Below are 27,346 nucleotides of genomic sequence, written 5' to 3' on the forward strand. Positions count from 1 at the left end.
CCCGTCAGACCCGGCGTCCCAGTCAGGCAGCCCCGTCAGACCCGGCGTCTGTCAGTCAGGCAGCCCCGTCAGACCTGGCGTCTGTCAGTCAGGCAGCCCCGTCAGACCCAGCGTCTGTCAGTCAGGCAGCCCCGTCAGACCCGGCGTCCCAGTCAGGCAGCCCCGTCAGACCCGGCGTCTGTCAGTCAGGCAGCCCCGTCAGACCCAGCGTCTGTCAGTCAGGCAGCCCCGTCAGACCTGGCGTCTGTCAGTCAGGCAGCCCCGTCAGACCCAGCGTCTGTCAGTCAGGCAGCCCCGTCAGACCCGGCGTCCCAGTCAGGCAGCCCCGTCAGACCCAGCGTCTGTCAGTCAGGCAGCCCCGTCAGACCCGGCGTCCCAGTCAAGCAGCCCCGTCAGACCCGGCGTCTGTCAGTCAGGCAGCCCCGTCAGACCCGGCGTCTGCCAGGCAGCCCCGCGGCTCGGGCGTCTCACGCTGGTGTCCTGCCGACAGGTGCAGGGACAAGTCCTACCCCGCGGACCTGCCCGTGGCCAGCGTGGTCATTTGTTTCTACAACGAAGCACTGTCCGCGCTGCTCCGGACGGTGCACAGTGTCCTGGACCGCACGCCGCCGCAGCTGCTGCACGAGGTCATCCTGGTGGATGATGACAGTGACCTCGGTGAGGAGCGACCGTGTTCTCTGGCCGGCGGCCCCTCCTCGGCTCAGACTCGGACAGACGCCGGGTGTCAGCTGCCCGGCTAAGCAGCAGGCCCCTGGCGCCCGTCAGGCGCGGAGAGCACTGTGCCGGGCGGGCGACGGTGGGTCCCGCCTTCGGGGCACTCGCGTCTCCTGAGCTCAGAGCCCGTCCCAGGGCTCACGCCTGGCGTGGCCACCCTCACTCTCTCCTGGAAAGGCCCCTCGAGTCAGCGGGCGGGCGGCTGGGCCCAGGAGGGGCAGACACGGCCTGGCGGGCCCCGTGCAGCTGCTCTCCCGCCGCCCTGACTCTCGGGCCCTGGCGAGCACCCGAGCCCCGGCGGGGCGACGCGAGCTGAGGTGGCTCCCGGCGGGGCTCAGCTCCCGCTGCTCGTGGCCGCCCCGCAGGAGACCGAGTGCTCCTCTCCTCAGAGCAGGGGGGGGTGCCTGGCCGCGGTGACCCGGCCCTTCCTTCCAGACGACCTGAAGGGTGAGCTCGCCGAGTACGTCCGGAAGTACCTCCCGGGGAAGGTCCGGGTCATCCGCAACGCGCAGCGCGAGGGGCTGATCCGAGGGCGCATGATCGGAGCAGCCCACGCCACAGGTGAGGGTGCGCACACGCGTGTGCATGTGTGTGTGTTTGTGTGTGCATGTGTGTGTTTGTGTGTGCATATGTATGTGTGTGTTTGTGTGTGTGTGTGTGTGTGTGTGCACGCACACAAGCATGTGGTCATCGCCCTCTTCCGTCCCCCACCCTTAGTCCCTTCCTCCCTCCATGCCATCTGGCTCGAACCCAGGACGCTTTCCCCTCTGAGGCCTGTCCCGGCCCCTGACGATGTCTAAGTTCCCGCCAACCCTGATGTCATCAAGGAGGCTGTCTCTGCTGGTACCGATAGGCCTTTAAACAACATATTTTTTTAATTGGTTCTGGGGCCACACCCAGCAGTGCTCAGAGTTTGCTCCTGACTCTGTGTTCAGGGATCACTCCTGGGGCGCTGGGGGTCAGACCCGGGTCGGCCTCGTACGGGGCGGTCTCCCTCCCCTCGGCCCGCCGCGCTGGCCCTCGAATCTGCCTTATTTCCCTCCGCTCACTAGTTGGTCGTTTGGGGGTGCTCACCGTGTGACCTAGGGGTCCCAGCAGCAGGGCTGCCCGCGGGGCCCTGCGGGCGTGGGGGCAGAGGTGACGGGCCCTGCCGGGGCACCCGCATTCCCCGCAGAATCTCGTGCCCAGAAACCGGTGAAGGCCTTTGAAGAGCAGCTTCCCGTGGGCGGGCGCCTGAGCACCCCCACGTGGGTCCCCGAAACAAAACAAAGCGGCCTCACGAAACGCTGCACCCTGCTTTTCGAACAGATGATTTTTGGGCATGCAGTCTGTGCGCAGTTGGTTGCGGTGTCTCGGGACCCTGCCCGAGCCCATCTGGGGAGGTGTCAGTGGGGAGGGTCTTACAGTGCTCGCGAGACCAGGGGCCCTGGGGCGGCTTGGCCAGGCCGGGTTCTGACCTGGGGGCTGGGGCAGGCCTGTGGGAGCAGAGACGGAGCTGGGGCGTCTCCTTAGCCCCGGGTGTCTTTAGGACTTCCTCCGCCTCCCGCCGCCCTCCCGGTGCCTGCAGGCGGGGCGGGCCTGGTCACTCCTCCCGCTGACCGCCGTCCCGCAGGGGAGGTGCTGGTGTTCCTGGACAGCCACTGCGAGGTGAACGCCGCGTGGCTGCAGCCGCTGCTGGCCGCCATCCGCGAGGACGCGCACGCCGTGGTGTGCCCCGTCATCGACATCATCAGCGCTGACACCCTGACCTACAGCGCGTCCCCCGTGGTGCGCGGCGGCTTCAACTGGGGGCTGCACTTCAAGTGGGACCTGGTGCCCCCCTCGGAGCTGGGCGGCCCGGGGGGCAGCACCGCCCCCATCAGGTAAGGCGGGGCGGGGGGGACAGGCACCGGCCTGCGGGCAGCAGCCGCCTCGGGGTGAGCCCGGTGCTCGGGACCCGGAGCGGCCCGGGGTGCCCTCCCCACTGCCGTGCAGCCAGTAGCCACAGTCCTCGAGTCACTTTCAGCCGCGTCCGTCCCCGTCACACAGCACTTGCGTTTCCTCTCGAGTTCCCCAGAGTTCCCAGAGGCGTGTCTCTGCCTCCGTGGGGACCTGTTTCGGGGTCACGCCTGCAGTGCTCAGGGCTTCTCCCGGCTCTGCTCTCGGGGATTGCTCCTGGCAGGGCTTAGGGCACCATATCGGCGTCAGGAATTGAATGGGGTCAGCCTCATGCCGGGCAAGCCAGTCCTTGAGTCTTTTTTTTTTCCTTTTTGGGTCACACCCGGCGATGCACAGGGGTCACTCCTGGCTCTGCACTCAGGAATTACCCCTGGCGGTACTCAGGGGACCATATGGGATGCTGGGTTTCGAACCCGGGTCAGCGCGTGCAAGGCAAACGCCCTACCCGCTGTGCTATCGCTCCGGCCTCATTCCCCGAATCTTTAAAAAAATCTTCTTTATCATAGAAAGGATTTCCCGCCAAAGGCCACCCGCACGGGCGCCCGGCTGGGCCCAGGGTCAGACCCGGCGGGCGCCAGGCGTGGCCCCAAACCGAGTGACCTTCACCCACCCGCTGCCTGTGTTGTCACGGGCGACCCCGTGTGTCTGTGTCAGACTCCGCCGCGGAGTCTTGCTCTCGTCAGGCGCGTCCCTGCGTGCGGGAAGGAGGGGTGAGGCCGAGCCCAGAGCTGGGCGGAACGCGTCTCTCTGCAGGTCGCCCACCATGGCGGGGGGGCTGTTCGCCATGAACCGGCGCTACTTCAACGAGCTGGGGCAGTACGACGGCGGCATGGACATCTGGGGCGGAGAGAACCTGGAGATCTCCTTCCGGGTAACGCTCTGCCCCGGCCCCGCAGGGAGCCTTGGCGCCTCTGCCGTGCCGAGGGGGGCTGGGAGGCCGGGCGGGGGTCCGCGGGCCTCGCGGGCGGTGGTTCAGGGAGCCACTGTGCAGGACACAGGCGGCTCGGGGTGGAGGGATGGCGGAGCCGAGGCCCCTCTGGGGCTTCTGCTTGTTTGGGTCTAGAGACTCCCACTACAGTGCTCGGGGTGCTGAGGACGGGGTCACCCTTCTGTCTCCACAGCTCAGGCACAGTTTCTGTATGTGGCCCGTGTGTGGTGCTGGGGATCGAACCCAGACCCGCATAGGCAAGGCGCTGCTCCCCGGCCGTGCACTCAGGCCTGACTCCCAGTGCAGTGCTCATCCGCGTGCAGCGCAGGTCTCCCCCCACCTCCGTCCCCCAGCCAGCCCGGTGCTTCTGCAGGGCTGCTGCTCGCTGACGGCTGAGAATGCTCTGGTGACTGTTCGTCCTTATTTCTCAGGCCCACAGCAGTTAACGGTACCTGTGGAGTAACTTGGTCATGGGCAAAACTGGAGAACTTGGGGGTCTCGGGAGGCGTCGTGTCTCCAGAGGCCTGTTTGCACGTGTAGCTCTGGCGCTGTGACGCGCCGTCTGGCAGTCACAGCAGGACCGCCCGCGTGCACGGCCCGTGCCCTGCGGCTGAGCGGGGCCAGGGGCGCCTGTTCTGCGTCTCACGCGGCTCCTGCCTGGGGCTGGTGGAGTCCCGGCGTCTGTCAGCACTGGCCCCGCGGCCCCGTGGCGCGCAGCAGCCGCAGCCTGACTTTGTCCCGAGTCCGTTCCTCGTCCTAGCGGGACTGGAGGCCTGGAGAGGCTCTGGCCTGGCCCAAGCACCTCCAGGGGAGCCCGCGGCTCCGCGCTGAGTGCCCCCTCGCCCCCAGATCTGGATGTGCGGCGGGCGGCTCTTCATCCTGCCCTGCTCCCGCGTGGGCCACATCTTCCGGAAGCGGCGGCCCTACGGCTCCCCCGAGGGCCAGGACACCATGGCCCACAACTCGCTGCGGCTGGCCCACGTCTGGCTGGACGAGTATAAGGTGAGGCGCGGCTCGAACCCAGCCCCCTGCCGCCCCGGCCTTCCACGCCTGGGAGTCCTGCGGGGGGCTCCTGCCCCCTTCCCCGCTCTGGACACTCCTTCCTGCCCGCTCGGCCGCCGCCCCCGCCCCCGGTGTCCCGGACACGCAGTTCCCGGCTTGTCCTTGGAGGAGTTTGTCTGCTCCTTGTCCTCCTGGCCCGCTGTACTCCCCCCCCTCTCCCCGCCTGCTGTCCCGCCCCCTGTCCCGCCCCCTGTCCCGCCCTGTCCCTCCCACTGACCCGCCTGCTGTCCCGCCCCCTGTCCCGCCCTGTCCCCCCCCTCTCCCCGCCTGCTGTCCCGCCCCCTGTCCCGCCCTGTCCCTCCCACTGACCCGCCCGCTGTCCCGCCCCCTGTCCTGCCCCCTGTCGCACCTGCTGTCCCACCCCCCGTCCCGCCCTCTGTCCCGCCCCCTGTCCCTCCCGCTGACCCTCTGTCAAAGGGGCCGTGGCTGCCGCGAGCGGTTCGGGGACACCCGGGTGTCACTGTGGCCCCTCCGGCCGGTCTGGGCAGCACCGTCCCCACCCGGGCTGGGGGTGCCGTGTGCAGGCTCCAGCATCAGTGCCGGGCTTGGGCGGCACCCCCACCCCCCACACGTCAGCCGCTGCCGCCAGCCCGCTGCCCGCGGCTCCCCTCGAGAGCTGCTCCACGCTCCCCTCCCGCGTGGGCACGTGGCCAGCCCCCCGCGTCCTCAAGCGGCGGAGGGACCGGGGCAGCAGCTTCTCAGCCATGGCGCTGCTCCGGCTGCCTGGCCCGGCCCGCCGGGCACTGCCCGCCCGCCTCCCGCCCCCTGCTCCCCACCAGGACCAGCCCCTCACCGCGATTGACGCCCCAGCAGGTCTCGCCCCGGGGCCGCGGCCGCCCGGCCCTGCCGCAGGCTCCTTATGTAACCGCGGGATCTGGCAGACACGCCTCAGCGGGCGCCAGCAACCTCTCCCCGGACAAAAACAAGTCACGGGGACCGGAGCCACCGGGGCAAGGAGCGCGCTGGCCTCCATGTGGCCGGCCTGGATTTGGATTCGGCCCCCGGTAGCCCGGGTGGCTCCCTGAGCAGCTCCAGGTGTGGCCCCCAGACGAGAGAAATAGACAGGCAGTAGCGTTGGTCACAGACCATCACATCCAGGCTTCCGGGTGGGCATCAGGTTTCTGGGAGGCTTGAGCCTCCCGCGGCCCGGAGCTGTCGGGGAGACCGAGGGCGGGTCAGCTGTCCTGAGGGAGGCCCGTCAGCAGCCGGGAGAACCGCGGCTCCAGGCGGCCCAGTCACTGCAGGAACATTCTGGCCACAGAGTGGCCCGCGGGTTCCGTGGGTCAGTGAAGAGTCACGTCACCGCGGGTTTTCACCAGCCGCATTTAGCCTGCTCCGACGGCCGGGTCCTGGGGCCCCGCTGCTCGCCAGGAAGTGCTCCACGCCCTGTGCTTCCATTCCTAGTTACTCTGTGGAGTTGGGCTTTCCAGCAGCATCCCAGCAGCACCGTTCCTGCCCTGGCCCTGGGGTGGAGGGAGCCCCTGGCTGTCTGCTCAGGCGGCAGAGATCGGGCCGTCGCTGGTCTCCTTCAGCAGGGGCTGGAAATAGTTTCAGGCCATTGTTGTTCTGATCTTTCATCTCAGCGTGTTCACACACGATCTGCGTTGATATCTGCACCATAAGCGTTTCCTAAGCCCCGGCCCGTGTGTGTCCCGACGGCCGGTCTGTGCCCCGGCGGCCCAGAGGTGCCCGTGGCCTGTGCGTGTCCCGACAGCACAGCTGGAGATGACCGCCAGGCCCACAAGCGCGACACGCAGATTTGTGAAGTGGATCTTTAAAGTCTCTGGTGTGGGCCGGAGGATGGCACAGCAGGCTGGCGTTTGCCTCGCACACAGCTCACCCGGGTTCAGCTCCGCCCACCCCGCTCCCCCGCCCTGCCCTGCGGGACTGGCCCCTCGCCTTGGGCGCCCCACCGAGCCCGGGTCTCACCCGTCCTGAGACTCGAGTTTGAGTGCTCGCTGTCCGGAGTGGCGTCTGCTCGAGGCCGTGCTGACCCCGTGGCCTGGCCGGAGACCTGGGCGTTTCCTGGCAGCACCAATAAAGTCCTGGAAAATAGTTTTTGCTCACCACACCTTTCAGTGGCCCTTTAAAACTCAGGTGTGATCACGTCGTATTCTTTAGCCGAGGAATGTCCTTTGTCCCTGTAAACTCAGGAGCAGTATTTCTCCTTACGGCCTTACCTGCGAACCAAGAGCTACGGGAACATCAGCGAGCGCGTGGAGTTGCGGAAGAAGTTAGGCTGCAAGTCGTTCAAGTGGTACCTGGACAACATCTACCCCGAGATGCAGGTGGCAGGGCCCCGCGCCAAGCCGCAGCCCCTCCTCCTCAACAGGGGGGCCAAGCGCCCCAGGGTGCTGCAGCGGGGACGGGTAAGCCGGGCCGAGGCCTTCACCAGCTCCGCGAGGCCTGAGGGTGGGGGAGGGGGCACCCTGTAGGCGTGGGCCGCCTTCCTGGCCTGGGCAGGAGCAGCTCCCACAGCAGCGCCCGTCCTGTGCCCGCGCTGGCCCTGGGGTCTGCATAGCCGCACTGGGGGGGAACGTCCGTACTGGGGGCCTAGGGAGCCACGGCCTTTGTAAGAAGGGGTGTTGGCATGCCGCTTCCAGCAGGAGACCCCCGGGAAGGGCCCTGGGGTGGGGAGGCCCCTGGGGAGGGGACCCGGGGTGGGGAGACCCCCGGGAGGGGCGCTGGGGTGGGAGACCCCTGGGAGGGGCGCTGGGGTGGGAGACCCCCGGGAGGGGCGCTGGGGTGGGAGACCCCTGGGAGGGGCGCTGGGGTGGGAGACCCCCGGGAGGGGCGCTGGGGTGGGAGACCGCCAGGCGCCCTGCCGGCCCCTTTGAGTCGGCTCTGGGCGGCGCCTCTGCCTCTCCTTCTGCAGCTGCGTCACCTGCAGACCAGCCTGTGTCTGGTGGCTCAGGGCCACCCAAGCCAGAAGGGGGGCCTCGTGGTGCTCAAGGCCTGCGACTACGCCGACCCCAGCCAGGTGGGCGCCCGCCTCCCGTTCAGGCACCGTGGGCCTGCCCGTGGCCGCCCGCCTGCAGGGCCGTGAGGACGAGCAGAAAGTCCCCTTCGAGATTGTTTCTGTCCGATGGAACCGTGGGCGCCACGGCGTCTGTGGGGTCTCGGGGAGCCAGGACCCCCGCAGCCCCAGCCAGGGAGACACGGGGGGCGTCCCTGGGAGGCGTCAGGGCTGTCGCCGGCCTCTGGGCCGAGGTCTCAGCCGCTGGTTCCAGAAACTGCCGTAGGGGACGTGGCCGGGCCTGTGGGCAGGGGCGGGAGCAGGCGCCTGGGGCACCGTCCTGGGGGCCCCGCGGTGACACCGTGGCCGCTGCCCCAGGAAGTCCCCGTGCGGCCCCCAGTGCCCCAGACACCGGGAGGCCGCAGCTCGGGCCACGTGCGTGTCCGGGGCCAGTTCTTCCCGCGTGGGCGGGACGGGGCCCGCGCGGCCCTCGGCGTCACCGGCCGTCCCCGCGCCTCGCCTCCAGGTCTGGGCGTACAACGAGGAGCACGAGCTGCTGCTGAACGACCTTCTCTGCCTGGACGTGCCCGAGACCCGCTCGTCCGACCCGCCGCGGCTCATGAAGTGCCACGGGGCGGGCGGCTCTCAGCAGTGGACTTTCGGGGTGAGGCGTGGGCCGGGGTGGGGGAACTGGACCCCCGCAGACCTCGGGAGTGAGTGACCGCCCTTCCCCCCGCCTCCCTCTCTCTGCAGAAGAACCGGCGGCTGTACCAGGTGTCCTTCGGGCAGTGCCTGAAGGGGCTGGGCCACAGGGTCTCTGTCGCCATGGCCATCTGCGACGGCAGCCCCCCGCAGCAGTGGCACCTGGAAGGCTGAGTGTGCGGCGGCCGCCCTGGCGGGGGACGCCGTGGGCTTGTCCACCCGCCAGACGCCGGCGGCCTGGGAACCACCTCACTCCTGGAGCCTGTTCGGTCTCAGCCGTCCCAGGAAGGCGCCAGCTCTGCCCCGCGGTGCCGAACAGACCGTTTTAAATTAAATGGAATCCCTAGTACTTTTAACCTCAGAAGCAGCATCATTTATATGATATTTAAGAGTCAGTTAACTATTATAAATTATTTTGATGAACTACGGTACTATCTACATTACAAATAAAAGATCCTTTTGATTACTTACCGAGGCCCTTGGTTTCTCCTTTGTCTCGGCCCGGCCCCCCAGCCTGGGAGTGCGCGTGCGGGCAGCTGCCGGCTGGGGGAGGGGCCCGGCTGGCGGCCCCCACCCGCTCACCTGCTCGGCTGCTTTGGCCTCACCCTTTGCACGCCCCGTGGGGCAGGGGTAGGACTGCAGCCGACGGCGGGCACGGGCACCTTACCCAGTCGCCTCAGACAGAGCAGCTGAACTCACCCTGCCCCGAGGTGCTGGCACCCACCTGTGCTGGTGGGAGCGGCTGGACTGAAGCCCGAACAGAAAGGGCCGTTTCCCACCCCCAGCATTAGACCTCAGTGGACCGTAAGCCAGAGGTCATGCCCGAATTTCAGTTCATGCCACCCCAAAGCCGGCTAAGCACCCCCGTGCCGGATGCGTGTTAGAGAATGTTCCGTCCTGACTAGCCCCAGGGCCGGATGGTAAAGTCAACAAAAGCAAATCAGTTTGCTTAGGGGGCTCCTGGGACACGGGAAGGGGAGGGACAGGAAATGCACGTGTGGGGCCCCTGCGGGGCCTGCGGGATCACGAGGAACACGCGTGGGGCTCACACTGGGGCGGCCCGGTCACGAGTCAGAGCCCACACATCACATTCCCAGAAACAACGTCCAGCCACGCCACTGCCGGGGCCGCCGCCTGTCGCTCGGCCGTGGGGACAGCCCCACAGTCCCGCACGCCGAGGGCGCGGGGCTGCAGCAACACAGGCCAGGCCTGGGAACACGGAAACTCACCAGATAAATCACGTTCCGGGCGACGAAGTGTCTCAAGGGCCTAGAAACTCAAGACGTTCCAGGTGTGGGAGGAAAGAACAAAAAGGCCTAAGGCCCCGGGGTCGGGGAGTGACAGTGGGGGGCACGGCTCCTGCGGGGCCCCAATGCACGCACCCGCCCCCCAGTGATCACACAGTGGGAGCCTGCTACGCCTCCAGGTGTCCGGGCCCTGGGATTCAGAGAAGAAACCCAGAAACGGACTGAAGACGAACATTTCAAAGCTTGGTGAGTGCAGCGGGCTCGAACCCGGGGCCCTGGAACACGGGCTGCCGCAGCGCCCGAGGGAGCAGTCAGGCCCAGAGCAGACGCCTTCCTCCACCGTGACGGAACAAACTCGCGATGCAGGCACCGAGATGAAACGTGAAAGTAGGAACTTAATGCGCCCAAAGCCAAGGGCGGGTGAACGGCTCAGCCTGTGGCCCCGGGGGCAGCTGCCCAGCGACCCGCCGTCCATCAGGCCAAGGAGCGAGTCGCACCCTCCGCACGCACAGCCCAGCCCTGGCTTTACAGAGGCTTTTCCCAGCCCTGGGGCCGGCCCTGCCGCCCTCCGGAGGGGACGAGGCGGCGGGCAGCCCAGCGAGCCGCGAGCAGGCGCCGCCACTCGTGTTCCGCCACATTCAGGCGTGAGCCGATCTCCGGTGCTGGCGCCAACACCTGAGCCAGGAAACGCCGAGGAGAGGGCTCTGCGCCCAAAGCACCTGCCTCGCAAACGCTTAGCATTGGGGCGGCTGGCCTGGCACCCTGCGGGCACCCAACACCCCTGGCGAGAACTGAGCCCCTCGCAGGCTCGGTCCGGGCACGCCAAGGGTGTGCACCAGCGGGGAGGGAGGGAGGGGCAGCGGGCGCGGCCCAGGGACAAGGCTCGGCGCTGGCCGCAGGCCTTGCACACGCACACACAGGCCCCAGCTCTGCGGCTGAGCACGGCAGAAACAAGAAAAGTCACAGACGGGGAGAACTGCATGCGGCGGAGGAAGCAGCCAGCTGGCTCCCACTGCATTCTGGGAAAGGCCAGCGCCCCGGGGGGCGGGGAGCAGGACGGCCACACTGACCACACACGGAGCAGCCCCGGACAGCAGCCTGAGCTGTGGGGGTCACTGCCCAGGGCCTTGCGCTTGGAGGGGCCTGTGGGCGACCCCAAGCTCAGAGTGGGAGATTTACAGCTGCTCCGAGAAAGGCTTGAAGCAGCATCTTCATGCCCCGAGCGCAGCAGCCTGAAACAGGACCCCGAGATCCCAGCGATGGCCCCGCCTTGGAACCAGCCTTCGGCAGCGCACGGCTCACCACCCAGCAACTTGATTTGTAGGTTTTTATTTTTCTTTTGGGGTCACACAGGGGTTACTCCTGGCTCTGCACTCGGGAATTACTCCTGGCGGTGCTCAGGGGACCCTATGGGATGCTGGGAATCGAACCCGGGTCGGCTGGATGCAAGGCAAACGCCCTACCCACTGTGCTATCGCTCCAGCCCTCCGTGGGTTTGTAGTTTTAAAGCTGCAACTTGAAGTTTTCAGCTGTATCCCCGTGGGGGGGGGATGGCTCAGTGGCAGTGGATTCAAATCCTAGAACCAGTCCCCCCCTCCCCAGCCCCGAGCACCTGCCTCTGGCAACTCCTGAGCATTAAACCAGGAAGTCTCCAGGGGTGGCCCAAGAAATTAAAAAAAAAAAAACAAAAAAACCCACCGAAAGACAACACCTTGTCCGGCAACCGTCAGCGCAGATGCTTCAGGACGCATCGGGGACCCAGGGGTCGCACCCTGCCCACCGCCCCCTCTGGGAGCCGCTGCCCCGTGTCGGACTCGGCAGGCCCTGAAGTCCTGCGGACAGAGAGGCCTGTTCCTCACCGGCTCTTACCGGCAGGGATGCCCCGGTCGTCCAGGCCGTTCACGACAAAACCTCAGCCAAGCGGACACGGAAGGGAAGTTCCCAAGCCGGTCACGGGCGGCCGCTGCCGGAGCCACCGCAGTGTCCGGAGGAAAGCCGGCTTCCGTTTCTGCTCTTGGACTCACACAGCTGTGCTCGGGGGCCTCGGGGAGGTGCGGATTGAACTCGGGTCAGCTGTGTTCCAGGAAAGCGTCCTCCCCAAGGGCGTGGGGCAGGGGCGGGCTCTGCTCCGTGGACACGCTGCCCCCGGGATCCTGGGGACCTCACCCCGTGAGCGCGGCCCAAGGGCAACGGGAGGCAGGTGCCACTGCCCGCACCGAGCACCCGGGAAACGTGCGGGGCCAGACGGACCCCTCAGCTGCCCGGGAAGGCACAGGCGAGACCCTCGCACAGCCTCACCCCCACAGTCCCTCAGCCCCGGAGGGTCCCCTGGACCCAGGGCCAGAGTCTCCTCTCCTGAGACAGGCGCCCCCAAGCCTGGCTGGGCTGGCAGATGAAGGGGGTCCGAGCCTCCCACAGCCCACTGACAGTGAGTCGGGAACAGCTTTGGCCTCTGCTCACAGCTGCACCAACTCCAGAAGAGGGAGCACTGGAAACGGAGCGTCGGACACTGTCTGGAGTGGACAAGGATGAGCCTCGTGTGCTCCAGGGCCCAGCCCCAGCCCAGCCCCTCACGGTGGTCCCTTGGGGGGCAGGGCCCCGGGGCCTGACCAGGGCCAGCACAGACTCGGGCACTTTCATAGATGTAAAATATTTTATTTGTAAATGGTGATCTTCTAAATCTGTGTCCACAAATTCCAAAACCCATAACACTCTGTATACTTCAAAAAATTCAATTTTGCCAACATTAGATACTATGGTACAGAACAGAAAACAGAACGAACCAGAGACCCAGGGGGACGAATACTGGCAGGATGTAGAATATTGTACAAGAGAAGAAAAATATTCAAGAAACAAATCTCATACAGCTATTTATCAAGAGAAAAATATATACAATTGATTTATTCTGTCCGATAAAAATACATCATGCCATGTACATTACAGGTTCAGAACCCGCGACTGGGCCGCCTCAGCTCTCGGCCCCCTGGGACCGCGTGCTGAAACCCCCCCCTGCTGGGCCCGGAAAGTCAGTACCGGAATTGTAAGTACGAAATCAAAAGCTAAACTGGTTCCAAATGTGGATTAAATTTCTACGAGCAAACACAAAACAGTGTGTTCTTTTATTAAAGAAATGTAAACAAACAGTTCATACAAACACGTTTAAAATCACATCGTCCCCAGACCCTGGGCCGCGCGCGGCCGCCCCAGCCCGCCGAGGCCCGCGCGGGGGGGAGGCCTGAGCCCCGCGCCGTCCTGTGTGTTTACATGATTCTCGGTGGCGAAACGAAGTCCTAATCAAAACTACTCTCGCTGAAGAAAAATTCAGCCTCCATTTGGGTGTATTTGTAAGCAGTTATTCACAGTTATCACAAATTGTAAGCACAAAAAACCTGACTGAAGAAGTAGGGATGCAACAATATAATATGAAAAAATTAGTTTAAATTACCAAAACAGCTATAAAAGTGGTAGTCAGAGCACACGCTTCGTCCCGGCGGAAGGAAGGTGTATAAAACAGCCAAGTACTAAGAAACCTTCCGTCCCAAAAAGTCCCAAACACCCTAGGTCGAAAATTTGGTTATTACATAATTATAATGGCATATTTAGGAACACAAAATTATATTGTAACATCCCTATGAACATTTTATAAGCACCCGAGCTGCTGCAGGGCCTGGTAGCATTTGGTCAATAACTATCTTTATACTGTAATTCTTTTTCTCAAAATATTTACATTTGTACAAAGTAACAGGGTTTGTTAGTTCTGCAGGTAACAGCAGCAGCTTGGCTTTCTTCTAACTTTTATTTAAAAATAGCTTCATTCACTTATTCAATAATAAATACAAAAAGTTTCTCTTATTTTACAGAAATCAAAAACTACAATAAACTGACTCATGGAATCAAGTATTTAAGTGTGTTTAGTGCAAGTTACCATCCCTCAGCCCCCGCCCCGAGGGGCGTCCGTACATTCCTGCTTCAGTGGCGTCTACGCGAGTCCAACCGTCTCGAGGCCGTGGCCAGCTCTGGGACGTCCCCTCCGCTGGTGATCTCAGTCTTACATTCATAGGAAGGCCCCGCCGGGCAGGGCAGCCGTCGGCTCTGTGCCCCAGTATCAGTTTCTCCTCAGTGAGACCCAAGACAGACAAACGAAACCCACCCACAAAAGACCAAAGAAAGAAAAAGAAACAAAAAGTGCTGGACCGTCCTGGGCGCGCCCGGCCACAGGACGCGGGGCCACGGCCGTCGGCGGGAAGGCGCGGGCCGAGGGAACCAGAGCTCCGGAAGCTCGTTTCCAAAAAGTTCTGCAGCAGAAAACCAGCCCTCCGGGCCGAGACTGCGGGGCCGGGCTCAGTTCATCCACTTGCGGCAGTTCACGGCGCCGCAGTGGCACGGGATCTTGTGCTGGTCGTCCTCGAAGTCGAACTTGTAGTCGTAGCAGAGCTGTGGGGAGACGGGGTCAGCCGGGCCGCCCCACCCCCTCGCGCCCCGGGGGCGGCCCCCCACCAGCGGTCTCAGTGCCTGGGGACGCTCGGGGACAAGAGTTACACCCCGAGGCCTGCAGGAAACGCAAAAGGCCAATGGGCAGTGCTGGGCAGTGCTGAGGCCAGAGCACTGTGGCAGGGCGTCTGGGCCACCCTGGGTAAGACCCGAGCAACCTGTGGCCATTCCGAAATGATGACCGGGGGCCGAAGCCATAGCACAGCGGGGAGGGCGTTGGCCTTGCACGCTCCAACCCGGGTTCGATCCCCGGCACCCCATAGGGTCCCCGAGCACTGCCAGGAGTGACCCCTGAGTGCAAAGCCAGGAGCGACCCCTGAGCACCGCCGGGCGTGGCCCCCTCCAAAAGCCCAAAAGTAATTAAAAAAATGACGCCCGGGAGCCCAGCCGCGGGGACACGGCCCGCCCCGCCCGCCCGCTCACCTCCTCTCCTTTCTGGATCCTGCGGTTGGAGCTGATGATGATCTTGTGGCCTCTCTCGAAGGTCACCACCTCCGCCACGCAGTTGGGCGCGCACGAGTGGTTGATGTACCTGAAACACCACGGCAGACGCTGCTGGAGACCCGGCCCGGTCCCGGCCCTGGCACGGCGAGGAACGTGCGCCAGGCACGGGAGCTCTGCCCGCTGCGAGCACCCAGGGCCCCTCACCTGGCAGGCCCCCCGGTGAGGGTGGCGTCGATCACGTGGTCGTTGTCCATGCGGAACATGTACACGCCCCGGTTCTGCAAGGGAAGACGGGGTCACAGGTGCCGGGGAGGGGAGAGGCCCCCGTGCCGGCCCCCGGCCTCGAGGCACTTGCCTGGGACTCGTACAGCTTCTCCTTCCGGTTGGCCACCTCGTTGCGGATGATGGTCCCGATGTACTCGATGACCATCGTGTGCTTCTCGATGTCCCGGGCCGCATAGAGGCCCAGGCCCTGCGGGCGGGAGAGTGTGGGTGCACACAGCCCGCCGCTGCCCGCCTGCCCCCCGCGCACCTACGTAGCTCCCGAGGGGGCCGTTACTCAGAGTAACTTAGATCTGGGACTCAGGGGTCCCGGTGGGGGGCCGAGGCTCTAGCCACGCTGGCGGGTGCCAAGGAAGCGCCCCGCCCACTGGGCTATCCTCCCAGCCCCCTGGGGCCGAGGGGGACAATGTTCCAATGAGAGATTCCGAGGAAGCTGCACTATGGGCACGTGGCCACGGTCCACAGCTACTCGGGCGCCCGGGAGCAGCCCTGAGGGCGCGGCTGCACCACACTGGGCGGGCAGGGCGCGGCTCCTCTGAGGAGAGGGTGGGCATCCGGGCTGTGTCCCTCAGCTGCGCCCCAGGGCACACGCAATCTGTGCTTCTCCGCCCCTCCGGGCCGGCCCAGGGAATAGTCCCCACCAGGGCCAGCAGATTGCGCACCACGCCCGCGGGCAACGCCCAGCCCTTTGCTGGCCGGGGAGGGCGGACACGGTGGCCCGGCACACAGCAGCCTTGGCGGGTTCCCCAGCCACCGAACCGTCTTCGCGGACGGTGACGACGCGGCTCTGAGGGCACGGGAAGCCGAGACTGGCTCCAGCCGGCCAGGGGCCCGGCCCGCTGCTCCGGGAAACGCCCGCGGTGGCTCCCTGCACCTCTGGCCGCGCCCGGGCCTCACCTGGATGCGAGAGCGGGCGAGGTACACGTTCGACTTCCACTCGGTCTTCATCTTCCGGTACTGCGAGGACTTGGAGTGCACGAACTGCTTGCTGTAGGGCGCGCTCAGCTCCCCGGTCACGGTGCTCTGGAAGGACTTGGAGGCACTGGTGCTGTTGAGCGTGTGCGGCCTGCGGGCAGCGGCATGCAGCGGAGAGACAGGACGACAACTGAAGCCCCTCTGGGCGCCGCGGGCGGGGCGGGGCGCGGGTGGGGGGCACGGCCGAAGCGGGGCCAGGGCGCGGGCGCGGGGGCCGGAGCCGCCGGCTACGTGAAGTGAGGCAGAATACCTTAACACGAACCTCTTGACGTGGGCGCTCATCTTGGGCTCCGAGCGGGCGCAGCCCGTGGGGTTCACGGCCAGCGGCAGCTCCATGAGCGGGTTCCGGCCGTAGCGGAAGGTGTAGTTCTCACAGGCCTCCACCCCCGGCAGCTGCAGACAGACGGACGGACGGGAGTCAGCCCCCGGCCCACTGCCAGGGGAACCTTTACGGAAAGGTCTGGGGGCATCTTCCCTGTGACAAAACGTACTTTGCCGGGTCTATGTGTGTGTGCGGGTGTGAAGTGTATGCACACGCGTGTGTGTGCAGGTGCATGTGTGCGTGACTGTGAGTGCGTGTGTGTGTGTGTGCAGGGTCCACACAGCTCGGGTACAGCTCTTGCCCTGCTTGTGTGAGGCCTGGGTCCCGTCCCAGCACGACACAGGAAGCCCCCACCCGCACCTCCCCCTCGTCACACTCGGGGGCAGGGAGGGGGCCAGGCGTGTCCTGTGTGGACCCCGCCCCACTCACCCCTGGCACACAGAGCCCCGAGATGGCAGGGCAGCCCCGGGGGTGCCCACACGCGGCAACTGGGGCGGCCAGATGGTCCCCGAGATGCCTGCACGCACTGGGTGGGTGGACAGTCTCTGGCTCTTCTCTGAGCAATAGACCCCGGCAGGGCCCGGGGGCGTCCTGTGCATGGCCAGGGGCACCGTGGAGACCGAGGACATGCCAGGTGCCGTCCACGCCCCGCCCTTCCCTTGAGAAGTTTCTCCGCAGCCCTGGGCATATGAAAGGGGTCTGCAGACCGAGCCGAGCACCCGCTGATGGCGGGTGAGAAACTCATCTCCGGATGGTTCCGGGAGGGCCCGGCAGCTGTGCCAGCCCTCGGGAGGCTGTGTGGCCAGGGGTGCGCTGGGCAGTGAGCGGAGGGGCCCAAGAGCCCAGCAGAGCCCAGAGTCCTCCCGAGGGGACTGCCCGGTCGTCCTGGCCTCGTCTCGGCCCCCAGCAGCGAGCACTCACCAGGGCCCAAGGGTGGGGGGCGCCGAGGGAGGCAGGAAGGGGCCTCAGGGACAGGCTATGGGGGCCCAGGGGTCAGAGGCGGTTTCCTAGTCCTGTCCAGTGCTTCCTGCAGCCCTACAGGACGCTGGGACCCTCCGCCCTGCGGCCAAGGCAGGGCTGGACACACGCCCAGGGAACAGTGGCCCCCGAGCACGGCTGGCCGGGACTCACCGACTCAGCGATCCGGGCCACCGCGGACACAGTCAGGCCGAAGAGGTCTTCCCCTTTGAGGTAGGCGGGAAACAGCTGCAGCATCTCCGAGTGCTTCCGCACGGACGCCACGGGCTCCAGAATCTTGTCCCAGACACCTGCGAGCACACGGGTCAGGGCGTCCACGGAGTGCGGCGTCCAGCTCCACGCCCAGCCCGGGCCTCGCGCCTGCCCCTCCTGACTGCCGGTGTCTGCCGCCGACTTGGCTAAGCTCGAGGGGCCAACGAGGGCCGGGCTGGGAAGGGGCAGCCCCCGGGTAGGCGTGGACAGTGCATGCACTGGCGGCCCTTGAGCAACACCCCGGCACGGCCCTGGCCGTCCCCAAACAGCCCTCAGGGCGCAGAGCCAGGAGCAGGCGACGGGCCCCCACCCTCTCTAAGCCCCCAAACACAGAACGAAGACCCCAGGTCTAAGCGCAGCCTGCAGAGATGGGGGGCGGCCGAGGGAAGGCCGCGGCGCTGGGCGCCAGGGCGGGAAGGACATGCTCCATCCGAGGAGGTGCCAACAGGCGGGCGGGGACCTGCGGGCGGGCCTGGTGGCCCCAGTGCTGCACGGTCCCACGGCACCGCCAGGCCCGGCCCTTGCACCCCTGGGCACAGCTGGGGTAGCCGCTGCCGCTATTTCTTCTGGAAAAGGACATTTGACAGGGCCGTGGACACAGCTGGAATCCTGGCCCCCCACATGGCAAGACGTCCCCTCAGACTCCTTTCGGTTTCCGTCTGCTTGGGGACTACACCTGGCGGTCCCCGGGGTCGCTGGGGACTGACCCGGCTGGGCAGCGGCGAGGCAACCCCACTGCACAGCCGCTCCGCCCTGTGTGCTCGGTTCTCGCGACTCAGCCAGCGTGGAGGCCGCAGGGAGGCAGCCGCCCCGGGGCCCTCCCCCAGCCGCGCCCCCAGCCGCCCCGGGTACCTTTGGGCGAGCTGTCGCTGAGCACCAGGTCCTCGTGGCCCTGCTCCAGCACGCGGATGACGAACACGGGCCGGCCGTCCTTCTCCTCGATGGAGCAGAGGTAGCGGCAGCGGCGGTGTGCATGGCGCGTGCTCCAGTAGAGGCGGCTGGCCTCGTAGCCCACGGGGAAGAGCGCCTTGGGCGAGTGGAAGGCCGCCATGTGCTGCGGCAGCAGCTGCCCGATGGCGTGGAAGATGAGGCTGCCCACGCGGAAGGTGTGCTCGCGCTCGCCGCGCTGCACCACGCTGGCGATCTGCCGCACCTCGTCGCGCTGCACGTACACGCGCCGGAAGACGGCGAAGTAGCTCAGCTCCTGCTCGTGCACGCCCTTGGGCCGGTGCGCCGGGCACAGCATCGTCTTGTCCTTGAAGAACATGCACTGGGCCCGGAGCGCGCAGGTGAAGTGGTAGACGTTGGCGCAGCGGAAGCGGTGGCAGCCGCTGGTGGCGCCCGTGCGGTGGCAGCACACGCACTTCATCTGCAGCCCGCGCCGCAGAGCCAGCTCCACGTTGATGAGGGCGCCCGCCTGCGTCTCGTACACCTCAGTGGACCAGAGCGCGCAGTTGAGGTGCACCCACAGGTCCAGGTCCAGGTTGAGCAGCCGTGCGGGCCCGTCCGTCAGCCCGTCGCCCTCCTCGTGGCAGAAGCAGCACTTGCGGTGGTCCCGGGGCGCGGGGTCAGGCTTGAGCGAGGCGCCCAGCCGCTGCAGGAACTCGTCGATCTCCTCCTCGCCGGGCGGCGTGAAGGAGCCCTTGGGGATGACGATGTGCAGGCTCCACTTCTTCCACTTCATGCCGCGCCACTTCTTGCTCAGCGGCCGGCAATCCTCGGGGCCGGGCACGGCGCGCAGCCGGGGCTTCAGCTTCACGGTGACCTTCAGCTCGTCGGGCTTGGCCTCCACGCGGGCCGCCTGCAGCGCGGGGGGGAAGGCGAGGGGCGGCGAGGCGGGCGGCGAGGCGCTGTCCTGCAGCCGGGGGAGGCAGCGCACGTCCAGGGCCGAGACGTTGGTGCTGTAGTGGTGGCACGACCGGGCCGGGGCTTCCCGCAGCGGTGACGGCGGGAGCAGAGGGCTGCCGGCCTGCACGAGAGTGCCCACTCGTGAGCCCCGAGAGCAGCTCGCTCCGGCAGTGCTCGGCGGCTGACCCCGGGAGTGCAGGCCGGGCACGGCGGAGCCCGCAGCCCGGCGGAGCCCCCCGGAGGCGCGGCGGAGGCCTCAGGCGCACAGACCCAGTGGGAACCTACCGCGGCCCTCGGCTCTGTCCCCGCTTTCCCGGAGGACGCGCCAGTCTCCTCAGACGCTCAGGCGAGAGAAGGGCTCGACCCGTCCCCTTTCAGGACCCAGCAGGGAACAAACGGGCCCCAGACGGGCCCCCGGGCTCCCCTCAGCTACCCGCACAGAGGCCGCCGGCGCAGCCAGACACGGCCTGCAGCTGGCCACGGGGCTGCCTTGCCCGTGAGCTGATTTCTCATCTCTGGCGGTGGTGGCCGGGCCTTCCCCAGCGGCCACTTCTGACCACACTCGGCCTGGCGGGGTGAGAGCCAGGGCTTGTCCCTGCCCGGGGACAGAGGGGCGCGTGCTCCAGCCCGGGAGTCAGAGGCCAGGCCTGATCTCGCTCTCTGGGGGCCACGTGCAGGGCTGTGCGGGGCGGGGATGGGGCCAGACCCCCCACGGTGCCGGGAGCGTCAGGGGCTCGAGAGGGCCGCAGAGCGGGCAGGTGCTCCTGCCTCGACGCTCCCATTCCCAGGACACAGACCGACTGAGAGGCAGCAACCTGGGCCGAGGGACCCCTGTGACCCCGGGGTGTCTGCAGGGGACGGTGGCCGTGGCACCTACCTTGCTCTCTGAGCCCTGCGCGTGTGCGGTTGAGGAATAGAGAAGGAAACAGTTGTTACTGCAGAAGACAGCGTCCTTCTCCACCCGGCCGGCGCCTTCCCGAGACTCCTGCAGGCACAGGGAGGCGTGTTGGAGACCCGCAGGGCCTGGCCTTGCATCCCCTCGGACCCCCGGGGGGCCCAGTGCCCGTCTTGGGGACCTGCTCGCTGCCGGGAGCCCAGGGCCCGCCCACAGCCCGGGGCCGGGGAGCCACACGGCACCTTGCTCAGGAAGGTCAGGTCCCGGGGGGACTTGCGCACCCCGCTCCCGAGGATGACCACTCTGCAGTGGCAGCACCACTGGGGCCGGGGGCCCGCGCTGTCCGGGGCGCTGGCCATCGAGTCCTTGCAGGCGGGAAGCCCTAGAGGCAAAGGCTGGCGTCAGCAAGGCCTCGGCCCTGCCAGGCCCACGCGGTGTGGCCCGTCTGACCGTCTCTCTAGAGCCCTTCACAGCGAGGGCCCCAGGCCACCTGTCACGCGCGTGCCTGGCACCGGGGTGCCCGCAAATAGACACGCCGGGAAACGGGCTGGCAGCTGGCACGGCCCAAGGGACCCAACCACGCTGTCAGTGTCGTCTGACAGCCACAGAGCCACCACTGTCGGTCAGTGTCTGACAGCCACACGGTCATCACCATCAGTTAGTACTGTCTGACGGCCACAGAGCCACCACTGTTGGTCAGTGTCTGACAGCCACACGGTCACCACCGCCAGTTAGTACTGTCTGACGGCCACGCATTCATCACTGTCGGTCAGTATCGTCTGACGGCCACAGAGCCACCACTGTTGGTCAGTGTCTGACAGCCACATGGTCACCACCGCCAGTTAGTACTGTCTGACGGCCACGCATTCGTCACTGTCGGTCAGTGTCGTCTGCTGGCCACAGAGCCACCACCGTCAGTACTGTCCGATGGCCTCGTAGTCACTGCCGTCGGTCTCAGACAGCTCGGCCTTGTGGTCTGACAGCTATGTGGTCACCACTGCTGGTGAGTACGGTCTGGCAGCCACGTGGGCACCGCTGGTCAGTGTCGTCTGATGGCCATGAGGTCACCACTGTCGGTCAGTGTCTGATGGCCACGTTCTGACGGGCCCTCTGTGCACTGTCGGTCGGGAGAGGCTGCTTCCCTCGGGGTTAGGGAACGCAGAGAGCTTCATGGAGGAGCGGAGACAGGGGTGCGAGAGTCTTGGGATGTGGAAAGTCAGAGAGACGGGGGGAGGCTCAAGGAGGCAGCGATGAGAATTCGGGCAGCGTGGCTGGACAGCACCAGCCATGACAGGCCACGAGGGCACGAGGGACTCGGGGCTCAGAGAGACTCCCGGGAGGACTCCAAGACGCAAGGCCCTGTCCGAGGGGGACCAGAGCAGAGAGCAGACGAGCAGGGACGTGGGGAGCGGGCGTGAGGGTCCATCTGCGGCAGACGCCGGGACAGTGCAGTGAGGAGAGGAGGGGCCTGGGGGGGCGGAGGAGCGGCCTCACGCCCGGTCTTCACCCCGCAGGACAGAGCCCGCTGCGGGTCGTGTCTGGGACACGGCCAGCTGCGGGAGCGCCACTGAGGACGCCGAGCGAGTAAGCGTGACGGGGGCGAGGTGCCGGGGGGACGGAAACTAGCTCACCGTTGCTGGCTGGAGGCAGCGAGCCACTAGGCGGCTTCAGCCGGAAAGAGCTCGCTAGCCGGGGAGGGTGTGCAGGTCCTGGTGGAGGCCCACGAAGAAATAAATGCTGTCGATACTCCATACCTGGGTTTACTCTGTGGCTACTGACCAAACCCACGGATGGAACATCTGGAGCACTACTAACCTCGTAGCTGTGGGGGATGCGGACGTGGAGGAGATCGGAAAATGCAGCCACAACACTGCTAATGTTCTGGAAGAAAGGCAGGCATGGCGTCAGCGCCCGGCCGGCGCCCAGCCCAGCACCACGGAGCCAAGCTGCTGAGCACTTGCTCGCAAGCGGTGCTCTGGCTCCGTCCGTCTGTCTGGGGAGAGGCCGCGCTGAGCCTGTGCACGCACCCTCGAGCCATTCCTCCAGCCCCTGTCGAACTTTCTTTTTCCCCCCCTTTTTGGGTCACACCCGGCGATGCACAGGGGTTACTCCTGGCTCTTTACTCAGGAATTTCTCCTGGTGGTGCTCGGGGACCCTGTGGGATGTTGGGAATTGAACCCGGGTTGGCTGCATGCAAGGCACATGCCCTTCCTGCTGTGCTGTGGCTCCAGCCCCACCCCTGTACGACTCTCGGTGCTAAAAAGTTCTCTGTCACGGATTCCCCGTGTGAACCGTGACCGAAACGCTTTCCTGTGAAGCGTGGCTTTCCTGCGGTGCCAGCGCTGGTTCCCGTCTTGGCAGACGAGCCGGCAGCCTGCTCCGGGGCCGGGAGCGCCCAGCAGGAGTGACTGGAGCCCCGCCCGCCTGCCCGCCCACCGACGGCGCCCCTCACCTCAGCAGCTGTAGGATGCAGGGTGATTGCTACAGAAATCAGCCCCGACCTGGGGCCGTTTGTGGGAGCACCGAATGGCGGCGTGAAAAAGAACGTGCCCGGCTCGGCCTTGATGGCGTCCCTCCTGGCGTCTGCAGCGGAGAGAGCGGGCGGGGAGGGGGTGAGCGGGGTCGCGCGAGGGCGGGGCCCCCCGGGGCCGGCCCACCTACCTCTGGCAGCGCTGCTGGGGAGCAGGGGGATGATGGGCGAGGGCACGGGCTCCCCCGGCTCCTGCTTCACCAGGGACAGGTCGGGGAACCGGCTCAGCTCCGCGCCCACGACGCTCTCGGGGGACGAGGAGGGGACGAAGCTGTCGGGGCTGTCCCGCTCGCCGCCGTGGTCGTGCAGCCTGGGGGGAGCGCAGCGTGTCAGGCCCAAGGCCCCGGGAGGTAGAGGGGACGCGCCGGGTCGGTCAGGCGGCACCGACAAGGCCCTCCCGCCTCAGGAGCGAAAGGCCTGCGCGGCCAGGCGGGGGCAGCAGGAGGTGGGGCGGGCCGGGCGGCCGGGGCACAGGGGCCCGGGCCTCAGGTCTGGACGAGTTGCTCCTCCCTTGTTCGCTCGCTCCAGGGGGTATCTGGGCTCAACACTGCCTCCAGCTCCCGCCCGGCCGCCCCGCCGTGCTCAGGGACCCCCGGGCTCGGCTGCGGACAAGGCCAGAATCTTTTTTTTTTTTTTTTTTTTGTCACACCCGGTGATGCTCAGGGGTCACTCCTGGCTCTGCACTCAGTAATTACTCCTGGCGGTGCTCGGGGGACCCTCTGGGATGCCGGGGATCGAACCCGGGTTGGCTGTGTGCAAGGCAAATGCCCTCCCCGCTGTGCTACCGCTCCAGCCCCTGAGGCCAGAGTCTTAAGCCCCGAATCCTCCTTGAAGTCTGAAATACCTGTACGGAGGAGTCTCCCTGCTTTCATACCTGCTGCTGCCCCGTGAACCTTCAGGCCACGGGAAAGCACAAACCCAGCTCAGAGACACTGAGCGAGCGTCACATGAGTATCAGATTCTAAGGAATATGGTTCAAGGCATTTTATTCCTTCAATGTACACCTGGGGGCTACACCTGACAGTGTTCAGGGGTCACTTCTGATGGGCCTGGTGACCATAGGTGGTGCACGTATGGTGCTGGGGATCAAACCCGGGTCGGCTGCATGCAGGGCAAATCTGCCCCTCGCTCGGTCTGCCCCGCCTTTCGTATCTGACATGCGGTTCTGGCCGACATCCAGCTACACAGGAACATAAGCAGACGCACACCTTGGGGCCTGGCCGGGGTCGGGCACTTGGCCTTGCATGTGGCCGGCTTGGGTTCTGGGCACAGCAAGCCATCATGGTCCCCTGGGACCCAGCCAGAGCTAACCCAGAATGCAGGGCCAGGAGGAAGCCCTGAGCACCACCAGTGGGGCACAAAACAGAACAGCAAGAGACGAACTTTCCTGCAGGGTTTCCTCCCGACTGCTCTCAGCGATCATTCTTTTTTCTTTTTCTTTTTTGGGTCACACCCAGGGATGCTCAGGAGTTACTCCCAGCTCTGCACTCAGGAATTACTCCTGGCGGTGGTGCTCAGGGGACCATATGGAATGCCGGGGATTAAACTCGGGTTGGCCGAGTGCAAGGCAAGCGCCCTCCCCGCTGTGCTGTCTCTCTGTCCCTCAGCGATCACTCCTGGCGGGCTCGGGGACCCAGGCCGGCCATGAGTGGGGCAATGGCCCCACACTTTAGAGCGTGAAGGACGCACGAGGGCTCGGCCAGCACAGCCACAGGGTGGGCAGGACGTGACCCTGAGTGTGAGAGGCAGCAACGCAGCTCCCGAGGGCACGGCAGGGCACAACACGCCCCCCAGGGAGCACAGCCACCAGGACGCGCTAAGTCGGTTCCTCGACCCACCGCCGAGGTGCGCGCGCACGCGGGGCCTCACCTCAACTCCTCCTGGTTGTTGTGCGGCGGGGTCGGGAGCGAGGCCGGGACATCGACCGTCTTCGGGCCCTGGGCCATGGCTCTAGCCAGCAGGTCCTCGTGGGGCCTGAACGGCTGCAGGAAGGGCTTAGGGCCGAGGCTTTTGGTCACTAGGGAAGCAAAGACACAAAGCCCAAGACACGCTCAGTGAGGTCCGGGAGCGGCGAGACGCGGCAGGGCAGGGGCCCGGGCAGGCCCGGCGGGCGCCTACCTTCGTGGCTGGCGAGCACACTGGCTTTCCCAGCAAGCTCTTCAGTCGTCGCAAAGCCGTTTGCCATCTTCTGACAGGCCAGAGGAGGTGGTGTAGGAGGAAGAGAGGCAGGGGGTGTTGGAGGATTACTTAAATTATTCTGCTGCAGGAGATCAAAAAACGTTTAATTACATGCTACTGAGCAAATACGCAATGACCTCGCTACAACTTAGCTCTGTGCGTACCCGGCAGCGGGAGCGCGGCTGTCCGGCCAGGCCCGGCAGCACCCAAAACGCACAAAAGGGGGGGCTTTAAAGGAATTGGGGGTTTAGGGCTACACCCGGCGGTGCTCAGGCCCTGCTCCTGGCTCTGCACTCGGGGACTCAGCGATCACTCCTGGTGGGGTGTGGGGGACCGAACCAAGGGCGGCCACGTCCGAGGCACGCGCCTTCCCTGCCACGGGCTCAAACACGCATGTGCCGGTCTGGACATGGCCTTTCTGAGCGCGAGGGGGAGCGGAGCCGCAGGCACTCAGCCCCTGGCCTCGCGGCTGCCCTGAGAAGGGTCTCGCAAGGCAACCCGGCCGCAGTGTCCCCGAGCCCCACGGGTCAATCTCCCACAGTGCGGGAGAGACGGCAGGGGCGGCACACGGCCGGGCTGCAGAGCCCTCACGGGCGAGGCCGGCAGAGGCACTAAGACCAGCTCTCAGGGAAACGTGACATTCATCGTCTTTGCCCGAAAGCTGATTCCATGGAAGACGGAGTGTGTCTAATGAGACCGTTCTAAGCCGGTTTAAAGAATTAACGTGACCATCGTGGATGTGACCGTGGGAGGCGGGGCACACTTTCTTAGCCGTCTGGTTCCGTTTGCCAGGCTCACCGCCTGGGCCCGTTTTCATTCTCACCACTGACTGTCCCTGAGAGTCCCTTGAAGAGCTGGCCACAGCTGTCTGCTTTCAGAACACTGTCCCCAACCGTGCACATGCTGAGCGGATGCGTCTCACAACCCGCATTCTTGCCCAGACCAAGAGACTCAAGTCTGAAACGCTTCAATCAAAGTCTAACCTCTCGGCTGAACTAAAGCTCTCGTGACACTCGGAAGAAGAGACGGGGAACGAGACCCGGTTCTACCAGTACTGAGAAGGTGGCAGAGACGGCCCCCGGCGAGCCTGCGACACGTACCTTGTGGACCAAGTGGGCATAGTAATCGGAGACCCCATCAAGGGTGCCGCTGCCGAAAGCCCCGAGGAGCCGGGAGCCGCGGGGGAACTGGCCACTGCCATAGGGGAGAAAGTGCGCAAAGTTCACTCCGATCACGGGCTCCGTCAGGGGGAGCAGAGAGAGCTGCTATCAAAAGACACATCGGGGAGTGAGGAACACGACACGGCAGCACCCGGCACCTTCTCTAAGCCAGGCCCGAGAGAAACGCGACTGAAAGGCTCCAGAGCCTTCCAGAGGGCGGGGGCGGGCCCTCTACACTCAAGGCCGAGCGACGCCGCAGGCGTCTGGCAAGAACCCAGCTCCTCCTGGCTCCGTGGGGTCGGGCCCGCGACTCGAGGTCGCCTCGGGAGCAGTGTCTGGACGGGGAGCACCCTGAGGCCTGCGCCCTGGGGCCAGCGGGGGCAGGGCACACTTCCCGCTCACAAGGGGGCTCCGGGGATGGTCCCTGCCACTCCCGAAAGGCTGGCGGCAGGCCTGGCGCCGACGCCCCTGGGGCCTCTCCACGGGGCAGGGCTGCGAGGGGCCACCTGCTCACCTGTTTCAAGTGGGCGAAGCTGCCGGGGCCGGGGTACACGGCCTGCTTCTCCTCCTCCTCCTTTTTCCGTCTCTTGGAGCGGGGCGCCGCCTTCTCCCCGGTCCTCTGGGCGCGCTTGCTCCGCTGTTTCCTGCTCTCGCATCCACCGTCTGTCTGTGGCACCTGGCTGCCGCCACATCCCAGACCGGCGTGCAGCGGCGCCCCCAGAGTCGGCTGAGGCAACGGGAAAGGGGAGAGTGAGGCGGCTGTCGCCCTGGACGCCGCCCCACCCCCGCCTACAGCGCAGGCCAACAGGGCAGGGCGGGGGAGGGGCAGGGGACGGGGGCAGCGACACGGCTGGTGGCAGGCACAGAGCTGGCCGGCCGTGCTGCAGCGGGCCTGGACGGGGCGGGGGCGGGGGCGCAGGGCCAGGGCCCGTGCCCGGCGTGTGGAGGGCCCTGGCTCTGACCCCAGTACGGCCGAGAACCAGAAGGGCCAGAGAGCAGAGTCGGCACTTGCCGTGCACGTGGCCGGGGAAGGGCACCGCCGGGCACTGCCCCAAAACCAAACTGAAAAAAGGGGGCAGGGAGGAAGGGGTAGGAAAGACTATGCTGAAGAAATGACTGCGGGGTGGGGCTGGAGACAGCACAGCGGGACGGTGCATGGCCGAGCGGGGTCTATCCCGGAGTGACTGCTCAGCGCAGTCAGGTGAGGCCCAAAACCAAGACAGAGGAAGAACGTGCGGGCTCCAGTGCTCACAGCGCAGCCTCGGGCTGACTCAGGAGGAAATGACCGGGTCAGGCCGCCGGAAATGCGACACCTCAGGAACACAAACCACCCTTCCAGCTAGGTGCGAACCGGTGACGGTCCCTGGTGTGAGTGAGCTGGGCTGGGGAGTTCCTCGGGGTCCCTGGCACCCCGGAGCGGGTACAGCCCCCAGCACACTGCCGC

At 66.0% G+C, this 27,346-nt stretch overlaps 2 protein-coding genes across 20 annotated transcripts in view; one reads left to right on the top strand and one right to left on the bottom strand.

Annotated features, from left to right (window-relative positions):
* Window positions 1-8,774, top strand: part of GALNT11 (polypeptide N-acetylgalactosaminyltransferase 11) — a 30,605-nt gene extending 21,831 nt beyond the window's left edge. For 2 of the 3 annotated variants that reach the window (XM_055144652.1, XM_055144658.1), the window contains exons 4-12: window positions 491-657; window positions 1,150-1,275; window positions 2,243-2,576; window positions 3,406-3,523; window positions 4,430-4,582; window positions 6,796-7,011; window positions 7,518-7,622; window positions 8,125-8,262; window positions 8,352-8,774. In XM_055144652.1, coding sequence (XP_055000627.1) covers window positions 491-657; window positions 1,150-1,275; window positions 2,243-2,576; window positions 3,406-3,523; window positions 4,430-4,582; window positions 6,796-7,011; window positions 7,518-7,622; window positions 8,125-8,262; window positions 8,352-8,474 — 1,480 coding nt within the window. In that variant the 3' untranslated portion in view covers window positions 8,475-8,774. The remainder of the gene's footprint in view (window positions 1-490; window positions 658-1,149; window positions 1,276-2,242; window positions 2,577-3,405; window positions 3,524-4,429; window positions 4,583-6,795; window positions 7,012-7,517; window positions 7,623-8,124; window positions 8,263-8,351) is intronic. The other variant, XM_055144666.1, reaches the window with a different exon arrangement.
* Window positions 8,775-12,187: 3,413 nt separating this feature from the next.
* Window positions 12,188-27,346, bottom strand: part of KMT2C (lysine methyltransferase 2C) — a 169,473-nt gene continuing 154,314 nt past the window's right edge. For 7 of the 17 annotated variants that reach the window (XM_055144984.1, XM_055145032.1, XM_055144981.1 and 4 more), the window contains 17 exons: window positions 26,417-26,629; window positions 25,843-26,007; window positions 24,683-24,824; window positions 24,434-24,581; window positions 22,696-22,874; window positions 22,487-22,617; window positions 21,666-21,915; window positions 20,277-20,416; window positions 20,017-20,124; window positions 18,144-19,260; window positions 17,193-17,329; window positions 15,990-16,132; window positions 15,662-15,830; window positions 14,838-14,954; window positions 14,687-14,760; window positions 14,462-14,570; window positions 12,188-13,981 (listed from right to left, as the gene is read on the bottom strand). In XM_055144984.1, the coding sequence (XP_055000959.1) occupies window positions 13,889-13,981; window positions 14,462-14,570; window positions 14,687-14,760; window positions 14,838-14,954; window positions 15,662-15,830; window positions 15,990-16,132; window positions 17,193-17,329; window positions 18,144-19,260; window positions 20,017-20,124; window positions 20,277-20,416; window positions 21,666-21,915; window positions 22,487-22,617; window positions 22,696-22,874; window positions 24,434-24,581; window positions 24,683-24,824; window positions 25,843-26,007; window positions 26,417-26,629 (3,435 nt within the window). In that variant the 3' untranslated portion in view covers window positions 12,188-13,888. The remainder of the gene's footprint in view (window positions 13,982-14,461; window positions 14,571-14,686; window positions 14,761-14,837; window positions 14,955-15,661; window positions 15,831-15,989; window positions 16,133-17,192; window positions 17,330-18,143; window positions 19,261-20,016; window positions 20,125-20,276; window positions 20,417-21,665; window positions 21,916-22,486; window positions 22,618-22,695; window positions 22,875-24,433; window positions 24,582-24,682; window positions 24,825-25,842; window positions 26,008-26,416; window positions 26,630-27,346) is intronic. The other 10 variants (XM_055144997.1, XM_055145083.1, XM_055145073.1 and 7 more) reach the window with 8 other exon arrangements.

This window comes from Sorex araneus, chromosome 1 (genome assembly GCF_027595985.1).
Source record: "Sorex araneus isolate mSorAra2 chromosome 1, mSorAra2.pri, whole genome shotgun sequence".
Taxonomy (NCBI): Eukaryota; Metazoa; Chordata; class Mammalia; order Eulipotyphla; family Soricidae; genus Sorex; species Sorex araneus.